General features: G+C 35.9%; 1 protein-coding gene across 7 annotated transcripts in view; it reads right to left on the bottom strand.

The window, feature by feature from the left end:
- Ten-a (Tenascin accessory) overlaps nucleotides 1–12,689 on the bottom strand; it is a 273,620-nt gene that overhangs the window by 44,746 nt on the left and 216,185 nt on the right. For 2 of the 7 annotated variants that reach the window (XM_053744519.2, XM_053744520.2), the window contains exon 2: nucleotides 3,563–3,856. The exons of 2 other annotated variants lie outside the window; for them this stretch is intronic. In XM_053744519.2, the coding sequence (XP_053600494.1) occupies nucleotides 3,563–3,684 (122 nt within the window). In that variant the 5' untranslated portion in view covers nucleotides 3,685–3,856. Of the gene's footprint in view, nucleotides 1–3,562; nucleotides 4,031–12,689 lie in introns of those variants that run through there. 3 more of the 7 variants (XM_053744518.2, XM_053744521.2, XM_053744523.2) reach the window with 2 other exon arrangements.

Below are 12,689 nucleotides of genomic sequence, written 5' to 3'. Positions count from 1 at the left end.
CATTAAAGTTAAAGGAAGATAATTGAATATCCTGTAGCGGGCACAGATTGGTTTGAAGTGCTGCCGATACTGCGCCCCTTTCATGGCAACATTGTGCCGGCCTGATGGGGCGTTTCCTCTAATTATACGAACTATTAATAAGCCTCAAATACAACAATCGATCACTATACTCATATCTAATATACTTAGAAGTAGTTCTGCAATCATTTAATTCATAACATACGTATGGACAGAAAAATAATTAAAAAGTGTTACATCATGTTCTTTGAGTGTAAAAATCTCTCTGTATCTACTTTTGCACATCAAATGCACTTACAATAATAATGCTTTGATTCCAAAGATAGAGATATCTTGCATTCGCTGTCTACATAATCCTCCGCAACAAGAAGTCGAAAGGGAAGTTATAGTTTAGTAATCACGTGAGAGCTGCGCCACAGGCAATATTCCCTTGTGCAATTTGCCTTTGTGTAACATCTCTGCGGGATTACCTCTGATTCCTTAAATGGCCTTTGTATCATTACTTTCGAATTAATTACAAAGCATAGTTTAGGTCAGATATTGAATAGTCGTAAGGGAGTTTGGTTTGCGTTTCCAGATAGTCTAAACGCTATTAACAAAGTTGCAGGTTTGACTTGGAGTTTGATGGGTGAGCGCTGTTTGCGTTGTCCGGAACGTATGGAAATGATTTCTTGCTCCGACAAACTTCCCGGCTCCATATACGATCAAATATTTGCCGTTAGTCCGAAACTCCCTGCGCAGTTTGGCGATCGTGTCTTTGCAGACGTGCGCCGCATTTCAGTCAGTTTGTGCGACGCTAATTATGGAAAATTTTGAATATGTTTCAAGATTATTACACTCAAAATTAAAAGCTGTGATATTGAGATTGGAAAATTTATTTTGTAACACGAATGGTACAACCGTCTAATAAAAAATCCTTTATTATTGCCAAGTTGGCTACAATAAGAATGATTTTGTGGATTCTTTTGAAATTATCAATTTTAACTTAGCATCCGAGAAAACAAACATCCTCTAAGATTATTTGATTTCTCAAGTTGAACATGAATGTTTTACAAACATTGATGTTCTAAGTCAATTAGAGCTCGACCTTTTACTGTAAAATCTTGGAGCGAAATGTATCATTTGTTTTTATTTCATTCAGACGATATCGTGTAACAGTCTGGTGCACACGAAGCAGTGTTTGAGGTAGACGTTACCTTCATTTATGATATTTATTCTGTGCCTTCATCAAGTCGATTCGTTGGGCGACGATCGTCGTCGACGCTCGAGCAATTCGACTGCGCAGCGAGGGGCGCCCCACAATTACGATTCTATCTATTCACTATCTATTGTAACGTGCACTTAACCATCGTATAGTTTGTTGTGTCCGGGCCTTGTTAACACATTGTAAGGGAAATTACATTCTTACTCACCACCAGCACCGTCTAGTGTACCGTTATCGATCATCGCTGTAGCATATCAAATTGCTGTCATTAAACAAGTCAATAATAACAAATTTGGGTATGACAAATACATTAAGATAAGTGAAGATAGAAAGTTATAAACATATGATATCCGAGTCACTATCATTATGCTGAGATAGTATAGATTTGCATTGTCTCATCGTGCGAATTGCACGATACCTATGCTGAATGTTTTCAATGTTAACACCATTACGTAGCTACATTGATTTAGAGCCCGAGTCGTTTATTTCTATTATAAATTCATAGGAATCTACTCGTACGAACAAATATATTTTTAAAATCAATAATAAATTTATTTTGAACTTTAACTCAACCAATCGATTTAGCTATGATCCATCGATCTAGATATTTGTTACCACATATAATCTATTTGTATTGTCCATATGATCACAAAGATTTCTGTCCTAACTGGAATATTTTGTACCGATATTGCAATATTAATAGTCGGGATCCACCCTCGAATCTGTCGAAATTAAGTTGAGCGGCGATTGGGGTGTCGCAGATGGCAGTAACTGCTGCCAGTGCCCGGCGGCGGAACGTGCGCCAAGTATAAAAATATGATTTATGACGGAACATATAGGAGCGCATCCGCCCGGGTCATACATATCTAGTCCACCACCAGCCATTAACACACATATACAGCATCAGCATACTATACCCATCCCTCACTCAGAGCCGTACCTATTCGGCAATGGAAATTTCTTCCACGCAACTCCGATCGATTCCCAAAAGGATACCCGGAATAAGAACCGCAGAATTAGTTTTGTGTAGTGCCTTACTTTAATAATGTTGTGGTCTACAGAGGTTTGCGGGGTTCGTTGCTATGTATAGTTCCTCAATATATGAAATGTTTTCTGGCTTCAGGCTCTTTATTATTACTTGAAGAGTGGAACGCAAGGGGCGCGGAGTTGGGGTTCGAAGGTAAACAAGTGCCACCAACTGATTCAACTAGTCAATTGAATCGAACATTTTCCTCATTTTGTACGGATTCATTTCGTTATACTTCCGCTTGGGTATTGTTTGCTTTCAAATACTTGATTTCGCTACATACTAACACATCACTTTTTTTTTGTTTTATCCCAGAGTGTTTGCTTTTTATTCCCTTTTTTCAGTTTCATAGCAATTTTATGTCACGCTGTTACGTTTACAACATCAAAACGTTCATGAATACACATAAAAACCATTGTAATTTTGACAATCTAAATTAATACCTACTTTCTATCTCTTTTATCATGCTCACTTTATTTGAAAAAAGTATGCTTTATGATGTAAACATATATTTTTTAAACCTTTATCCAAAACTATTTACACCCTTGTTGATCATTTGTACAAACTGTGGGACCCGGGGTTTTTATTGACAAGACGTTTAAGTTCATGCTCACTACACCTCCTTATTATGGACTGAGGAATGTCGCTGATACCAGTTTTGTGTACTTATTTTCCCACAAGAGTTCTACATAATTCTATGTCTACTTTAGCTATCACATGCAATAAATATATCATTAAAATTCTTAACAGTGGATGTGTTTGGCATTTCAGTGTGACTATACTATCGTTTGTTTCGCTGTAAGCTTTCGATGAAGTCGGCTTTATCAAAAGCTCTGTAATTTATGTGGTCCGACGGCTTAAACGTTGTGTTTTATCTTGCCGCTTTAGAATGTTTTGTATGTTTGATAATGTCTATTATAATTAACTTTATCTTTTGTATTTGGAGTAATAATATTTATATCTTGGAGATTAGAACTATAAACATATATATATTAGTTTTATACAATCAGTTAATTAATTATTAATTGGATTATTGAATTAAGTCTCAAGACATCTCAATGATTTATATTCTCTAATTCTACTTCTTATACAACACAGTTTAAAACAATCACATTCTACCATTCCTTTTGCTTCGGGTGTTGTAAATGAGCATTCAAGTTAGTTGAAAAAAAAATGGAAATTTTAAAATCTAAAGATCTGTCATGCTCTCATATCTCATGCATTTGATTAGTTGGTTAATGCATAAAAATATGATATTTTTTGTTAGTACGTTAATAAACTTAATCTTAAGTTATCTAGGGTAGGGTACTTACCTAGGGTCTACGAAGGGCTCGGCGTAAATGTTCCTAAGTGGCTGACGGCGGGGCAGAGGGGGCGGCACAGGGCTGAAGCCCTCCATCTCCCGCTCGCTGTACTTCAGCGATTTCATAGTCATCCTGGCGTTGATCAAGACAGTCCACTTCACAAATAGGTCTCCGGACCCAACATCTCACAACGTCAGCTTATCACTTACATCGTTACCAACACTTTCGTAACATTTTCAGTCATCATTACAATCCATGGTTTCACTTAGAGTTTAACATTTTATTAATCACTTTTTTATTTATCTGTAAACAAGTATTTGTTAGCGCGATCAATTTCGTAAATGCAGCACGCGGTTGCTGCGTCGTGTCTGTTTGGGTGTGCGCGACCGACTGGCTTGGCGCTCCAGTTCGCCTCGGGCTCCGCCATACGGCTCCCCGGGCCTCGACCCTCGGTTACCTCGAACTTACGAGCTTTGTCGTTTTTTGCGCTCGCGCCGAGGTGCCATCGAAGCTTGCTGAGTTATTAGACGAGACGGTTGGACAAAAAAACGTTAAGCATACGCATAGTGCAATAGAGCGGCGAGGAGTTGGCCCGCCCGTGTTCAACATGTGATGCGGTTATATTTCCCATTGTGCGAAGAATCTTTGTGTAAAGTGTGAATAAAAGCTGTCTTTAAAGATGAGGGTTCTCTTTGAAAAATGCCGAATTTTGCTTAGCATCTTGTTTTTTAGGCATTTAATATGTGATATAGAAATGGATATTTTTTTCTCATCAATTCGATGAATACTTTAAAGCATACATTTATTGCAGAATAAAAAAATACGATTAACGTATTTTTAGCCTTTACAATTACTGGTAATACGAGTATCTATTGGCTTTATAGTTATTTATCTAAGTGTTTTTCAATTTGTTAAAAATAGCTGCAAGTTTTTCGAATAGATAAAATAAATAAAGTATATTTATAAATTACGTTATTAAAATTTGTGAAACCAATTCTGGGTGCTTTTAGTGATTTGTTGTGATATGAAATTTGAGAAGTAGAATATTGGTTTCGAGTAGAAAAATTGGTATACCAAAAGTATTTATCTATTATTACTTCTTATTTTCGTGTAATGATGTCATTTCACACAAACATTTTCCTTTTTACATGAAAAGCAAAATGTTTGTATCAGAAGTAAAAACAATTCAGAGAAAAAAGGAATTACGATTTTCAATCTATACGATTATCTACAAGATGAGGGTCGGGTCAAGATGGCAGCGTTATGTCAGTCACGGCGGAACGATAACCGCTATATATAAAGAAACAACATCTTAAAACCTGTCTTATTTCTGCGATGTTATTGTTCTTCGAATAGATTATACAGTAACAAACAACGCGGATCTGCTTCAGATGCAAAGCCAAGCCAAATATATGCAGTTCGTGTTATAGGAAAACCAGCACAGAAATTCATAGTTCAAAGACCCAGGCGGTTCCCCTGCTGCGAAGAGAGGCGGCTGGTTGATCTCAGCGCTTTGCATGTCAAACAATTACCCCTACGTACATTGTTCACAACAAATACGACAGGCGTACACCCGGTTACCCTTTTTGTCCTCCAAAATATTTGTTTTCAAAACTCGTTACCCTTTGCTCAAATTTTATTTACGATCGCCAAAATTGTATTACGCGCCCGTGATTTATTGAATGTTTACTAATTTAACAGCGCTTGCTCCTGTGTGACCAATAAAAATACGAAAATGTGACGCCGCAGCGGCGAATAGAAAGGGCCGCCGAAATTATGTAAAAACCTGTCCTATGGGTTTGAATTATCCCACAAGGATAAGGAGCGAGAATATAAAAGAGGCTTAGAGTTTTCCATACGGCTTTTTGAAGAAGCAACGAACGTGAGATTTACATACATACATGTGGGTAAACATGCTTGTTGCCGAAGTGTCTCCGAGTACCTGTATAATAAATTGATTTAAGCGCCTCCTGACAGGTTTAAGTATGTTTTGACAAACATTAGGGAATTTAAAGCCCCCATGACAAAACTTTGTTTTGTGTCCCTCGAGCGTCGTCTACTGGAGAGGCACGAAGTGAATTTTCGGCGAGTTTGAAGGAAAATCGAGCGGCTAAGGAACTTCTTTCTGAGGACGAACTTAAACATGGATCTTTTGAATAAATAATGACTACGCTCAGAGCAGAGTGTATATACTTCGCTATGTCATGCGCTATGCTGCCTGGTCACTCAAGTGACTTACATGGATAGATGTTATTATTGTTAAACAGATAATTTGTCTCATAGATTTTAAGTCTTTGAGTTTGTTATAACAAAACGTGCGTTTTGTAAAATCAATAGCAAAAATCATATTTTTGTAAGTCTGCCGTATTTACCATACGAAGTTGTTGAGATTTTTCTGCCCCATGTGATTTACTAATATTTTCCGATTTTCCACCTTTTCGCACACCCTCTATAAGCGAAAGGTTTTATATTATTGATATTATAGATAGCTATGTTATCGAAAGCAAAACTATTTATCAATCCAATAAATCGAGTTGAATTGTAAATAGTTGTGTTATTTCATACGCAAAACGTTTGCGCAAAGCTTAATTTATTACAGAAAGGTGGAGTTCCCTGGGATCGTGTACAGTCAGTAGCAAAACTATTCAACTTAGCTTAACTTAAAATAGATTTAAGACTTTCCGGTCTCATAGCACTTACATTTTTAAAGATGGTAATATAACTTTTTATTTCACATATCTCTGTTCCATGATAAATTAAGATTTAAAAATACTTAGCTTTTCTTATCATATTATGGATAAGGAAAGCTAATATTATCTTATCAGTAGAATAGCCACAGTAAATACTTAATAGCACATTGTTCATCGAGAAATTGAAGTCACTGATTCTAACATACAGCTAGACTTGTGTATTTCAGCTACTTTCATAGCATTATGTCCTACGGACTATTAGTTTGGGGTAATGCAGCTGACATAGGAAAAATTTTTGTATTACAGAAAAGAGCTATCCGTTTTATTTATGGGTTTAAACCTCGAGATTCTCTTCAAGAACTCTTCAAATCAATTAACATCCTCACTGTTGTATGTCAGTATATCTTTGATGTGCTTATTTTTGTCAAATCAAATTTACATTTATATAAAAAATTAAACGAAGTAAATAGTGTAAACACTAGAAATAACCACAAACGTTGTATGAACAGATTCAGGGTTAAAAAGGTTCGGCGGTCTTTCGTAGGTCAAAGTGTAAAATTATTCAATAAACTCCCTGCAGAGGCTATTAATCTGCCAATGAAAAATTTTAAAACTTATGTTAAGAAAAATTTAATGGATAAAGCGTATTACACAATGAACGCCTATTTAACTGATAAAAACGCTTGGATCCTCCCGACAACTTTGCCACTTCACACATGATCTCCTAATTTTTATTTTACTGTTTTTTTATTATTTTATTCATAATTTTTATTTTTGTTATAATAATTCATATATTGTGACATTTAAATTTTATTCCGAAATGCCAGAATGAAATGCCAGTAGTTTGTAGCTTGTGATAAATAGTTATTTATAGTTATAAATATTGACGAGAAAATAAATGATTTGAATTTGAATTTGAATAACGAGGGTGTATGTTGCGACCCGAGACGTTTAGGCCAGGTTTGCAGACACACGAGTTGTGAATCGTACTTTCTTTCGAGTGATATATATAGTGCTTTATACGACACCTGCCTACGAAGATAATAAAAATAAAATTACTAATAGGTACATGAATAATTACAACAACATCCATCAAATATTTACATTGATATTATATTTGTTCGTGTTTTAAAAATATAATTATATTTTTTGCCAGTCTGCACTTATAAATACTTCTTTTAAAATATTGATGTAACACGACGGAATTGGTTTTTGGACCTGTCTAAATGACGTTTGTGTGCAGCTATGTTCATATTTATTTCGACCGGGTTATAAATAATTCCCAAGAGAAACAAAGGATTTTCATACAATTTTTCAGGGCGGTTTTTGTTCGACTTTAATTACGTAAAGTTCAAACATGGATTTGATTCTTGGTGTTGTATAAAACAAATTTTCTACAGACAGTAGGTGAAATATATAATGTAGCCATTGGGATTCAATTGAAGATTGAATATAGATATTATGAATTCTCCTTACAATCCGAAGGACCATCACGACGCCCACGGTTTAAAATTTTATTGATATAACATCATTTATTGCGAGTACCATTTATTACGGAGATATGTGATTGTTGTGTTCACAATAAATCAAAGGTATAGAGAGAATGCGTAGGTTATGGTGCGTATTGTATGAGATGTGGCTCGATGCATATATGGCAAGTAGGAAGCGGGATGTGTCGTGTTTCAACGTTTTCCCATGGCCCGTCCTGACTGATGGGTTTGTGACCCGGCGATGTGCACACGGCCCTTTCTTGTACTGAAACTAGCTCCGCTCTTGTAACACACACTATAGTCAACTACTCGTATTGAATGCATCAGTTACATCACGATGTATTCGAGATGCACTGGGCGTCACGAACAGAAGTTTTATTGTTTTCAGCCGGAATGGCGCTAACTCAAATACAGCTGGGTTGTTCAAAGGAACAATGTTGAAAACATTCCAGCAATTACTCTGTATTGTTTGTATTTTAAGAGCACATTTAAGAGTTAGCCGTTGACTAATAAACATGTTTTAGTCGGTGTATTTACACGAACATTAACTCGGCGCCGTTCGTTTGAACCATATTAATCTTTTCTCTTTGACCCAAATAAATTTCGGCATCCGTCAGCCGGCTGCGCCACAAAAACTCACTCAGCTATTTTAATTGGCGTAACAGTTTGAAGTCCCATAGTAAAAAGTGTCATAGAATTGGCTCGTACGCACTTTACATCTGTGACTCACGGATAGAATGTCGTTAGATAAAAAGACATCACTCAAGTTCGTCGTCCAAACTAGGGCTCAGTGATTCTGATTGTCAATTTTTTTTTATTCAGATACTAATTATAATGCACCAGCATTAAATATAAATAAGGATGCTGAAGTTTCCGATTAATTAATGTAAAATTCGCTGAATAAAATTATGATCTCAAATTATTATTAATATATAAAATAATGCAGATCCCGAGGACAATAAAACGACAGGTTATAAAGTGCTGATTTTATTGTGCAGTTTTTCGAATTTTAGTCTATGCATAGACACGCATGTATTAATTTTAGGTACGATGTTCTTCACGTTGTTCAGCGTGTTAACAACCCTAGAGAAGATCGTGGTGTGGGTGTACTTCGTGACTGTGTGTGTATGTGGAGCACGTCTCATAAGATAAAAGACGATATTGATTCCGTGACGAGCCGAGAGCGGGCTGTGGGAAACGATTCCTGTCCGTTTAATAGATGCCCTAAGGAGACGGCCACTTCACCACTCTTTGTACAACGAGGCCCCCAAAGAATAATCTTTAAATCCGTGCGGTTAAAATTATTATTAACTAGCCCCGTCCTGGGGCTCTACACCCATAAGAATTACGTTATTATGGAATAAGAGCTAACGGTATATGCTTCCTATTTATCAAAGACTCATCTAAAATTTCGCATTTCTAATATTAGTTGCAAGTAGGATTCGTCAATGTGGTTTTTATTCAGTACAACATGTGTAACATTCGTAACATGTATATTAAGTTTTCAAGTGTAGTTAGTAATTAACGAGTGTTGGGCGCCGCAGTCGAGCACTTTATTCCTAGTTTAGTGGGAGTCCGGAGGCTGGCGGCCGCAGGACTTGCCACATTCTCGACGGGTAATTACGCACGCCCGTCCCGTTCCCAAGCCTCAACTCTAACATTTTATGCCTCATTTCGTAGCATATGATTTGCTGCACACATTATTTACAGTAATTATCGTGGGAGCAATCTCAGCTTGCGTGCGATTCAACTTCATGTTCAACTTTCGGTGATAGCGAACTATGGTCAGTAAATTTTTTTATTTAATGAAAATATTGGTAGTTTTGATGCGCGTCGAGAAAGTGATAAAATAAAAGCTTCATATAATATATAATATGAATTTATGATTATCTATATAAAGCTATAGATAATCATAAATTCATAGAAATTAGCTGTGTGATTACAGTGTAAAGTTTTTAACCTAGCAAAATTATTATAAATTAAACAATTAGTAACTGTCAGCAATGGATATCTGAAGATGCAGAACGTTTCCACAGTGAGTCTTTGAAAGGAGAGATCAAACGGCTTTGAGGTGGAAACCGATGATTGCATCCGACGAGCGACGACGGGGCAGCCCACGCTGGCCCGCTCTAAACAGCCGCTGTCTCTGCGAAACACGCCCGCTGAACATAAAGCGCCAACTCGCAGCTTTTTAACCCGATATTTTTTCCCATTCTACGAGTTTTTAACGGTTAATTTGTCATTAGCTCTGCATCTGTCAGCGTCCAGTTTGTCGCTCGCAGAGCTTTTAAAAATAAAAGGCTAGTGTAAATGTTTTCAGACCTTTGAGAAGCAAAAAACTCAGCGCGCCAACTCTTTTCAACTTCATTTGAGATAAATTAATTTTGTTACGTCCCAAAGCGGCACCAATTAAAGTTTCGCAATAAATCAAACAACTTATAGCTGTATTGCTTTAAAATAACTACTACTGAACTTTAAAATAATTTAATGTATGAATATAGGAAATCTATCTTGGCTTAGGTTAATCGTCGTGGCATCATTAATGATTATAATGGTTAGGGAATTGTTTCTAGTGCGTAATGGAGGGAAGGTAGGGGCGAGCCCGGAAATTGTCCTCTTGTCGGGCCTCCGCCGCATTAGCTGAGGACATTAGGGCTCCGCGGCGACCGTGTGTGAGGCGTATCATTTGTGACTCGTGACATTCGGTGAGCCCGCCGCTAATTTACCTTCGTACACGAAATCTGGACAATGAGTCGACGAAATTATGATAGATAATACAGCGTGAGAACGCAAACAGGCAACGGACGAGCAATCTTCGTCATGTGTCATGGAAACTTAGTCGAACCATTAACGATCGACGAATCTCCCAGCAATTTAGTTTGAGCACATAATTGCGAGAACAAGTCGAAGCTAATTGATGTCCGGGCCCGGGTTCAAGTCGCCGTTAGTACAGTCAATGAAGACTATACATGTGTACGAGATCCCTGCCTCTCTCTCTGTCAAATTAAAATTTAAAAAAGTAAGTCAATTCAAAAACTACTTTTCTTTCGACATATTCATTTATGTATGTAAAAATTTGTCTTCACGATATGATGAAGATTAAGAAGAAATGTAAAGATTTATTCCAGCTACCTACGGAAAACCATAGTAGGCAAATATTATTATTGATGTAAAGTGTTGTGCAAAATTGGATTTTCATTTTTGTTACACTATTACATAGTTCCCGATTGTAAGTTTTAAAATAGGAAAGATTCTTCATTATTTAAAATTTTGAAAATATTACGTATTGAAAAATTGTATGTTCTGAATTATTCTTACTGGGTCCGTGACTCAAAATGGCTTCGTCGACTGTACTAGGTTGCGGTGTGAGGCAGGTTCTTGCATATGCCTCCACATCGTTAATAGTAGTCGTGAGACCACTGATACCGTCTACGCTGATTTGATTATATTGCCGTTGATTTATTATTATACCAATGCGGCCTACAACAATACTATTATAATAAATTGCTTCCAAGTTTTAATGGAGAGAAATTAATGAGTGAGCCGCAATAGAGTGAATTAATACTGACAATGAAACGTTAATTTGTTAAATTTAATTAACCGTTTGTAAATGATAGGGAGCTTTAAATGTAATCTATTATAACATCGATAGGTTCTGTGAATATAATTGATAAAAATAAGACCCATCGTAAATCAGTTATTTAAATTGACAAAAACTTTATATTTCTACTAAAACGTTTCAATGAAAATAGATAAGGAACCAGTTTCCTAATTTAATAACGATAAATAAGAACCGGTATTTGGTAATTCCACATTTTTTTTGGCGAATTCCTCTATATCGTGATCTACGGGACGTAATCGACTAATAAAAATATTCATAAATTTTATTAAGATTTTAAATTTTAAATTGCTCCCACTGTTTAAAATAAAATTGTTTTAACACGTGGAAATTTTAAACTCGTTACTGTTGACAATTATATAAAATTGTGTAAAAAAATTAATTCATTATAACTTTCGTGACCTTTGATGATGCTCCCATTCTACATTGCTAGTTCTACAACAACATGAAGGAGGTTTTTCACTCATCTGTTGGAGCAGCATGCTTCAAACGAATTGCGTCTGAATCTTATATATGACCATTATTACCCCTTCCTATCTCAATTAACCAATCTAAGACAAATAAATGTCTATTAAAGTACAATTCATCAAGATTCGTTCCAATTTGTTGGGTACATAGGAACAATAGGAGCTCTTAAAAGTATATTACTAATTAAGTTCTACAAAAATATAAAGAGCCTGCAACAGTTTTGTACTGCAACAGTTTTGTAGCAAAAGTTGAGTTAAATAAGTCTCAAAATGAGCCCGTGCACAAAAAGTATATGTTTCTTACACAACAACTACAGGCATGTTTTTTAAGATCGTGGTTAGAATAAAGGATATAATGAAAAAAAAAAAAATGTTTGATTTGTCCTTAAAATATTAATAGATTGTATGCTCAATCAATAAATGCGAAAAAATAAAATAAAATGAAAACTACATATTATATGATGTACTAGGATGTAACATAAGCAGGTATTATTTATGAAAATAAAAATTGAAGTTGGCATCTGAAGTCTACGCTGTGCAGTTTAAGGTAAATTTAGAGGATTTGGCACCGGCCCGCGGCAAGGACACTACTTTAAAGTAGAACATGAGAGTTCGAAAAAGAAGCTCAAATTGTACAAATATATCGAAGAGAGGCCTATCAGCAGTAGGAACATAAAATGATGATTATGATAGGATTATGATTATGATTTATGAACAGATCTATAAAGTTAGCTACTCATATAGCACTTTATAGTATAATAAAATATGCCAAGTATATCTATAGAATAGCAGACTACAACATTTGAGGCATTCCACATATATTTGTGTAAAATTGAGTGCCATATAACTAGTATAAAATACTAACGTCGT

This window comes from Plodia interpunctella, chromosome 4, assembly GCF_027563975.2.
Source record: "Plodia interpunctella isolate USDA-ARS_2022_Savannah chromosome 4, ilPloInte3.2, whole genome shotgun sequence".
Taxonomy (NCBI): domain Eukaryota; kingdom Metazoa; phylum Arthropoda; class Insecta; order Lepidoptera; family Pyralidae; genus Plodia; species Plodia interpunctella.
The sequence above is the reverse complement of the archived record's forward strand: the minus strand, read 5'-3'. Positions and strand labels throughout refer to the sequence as shown.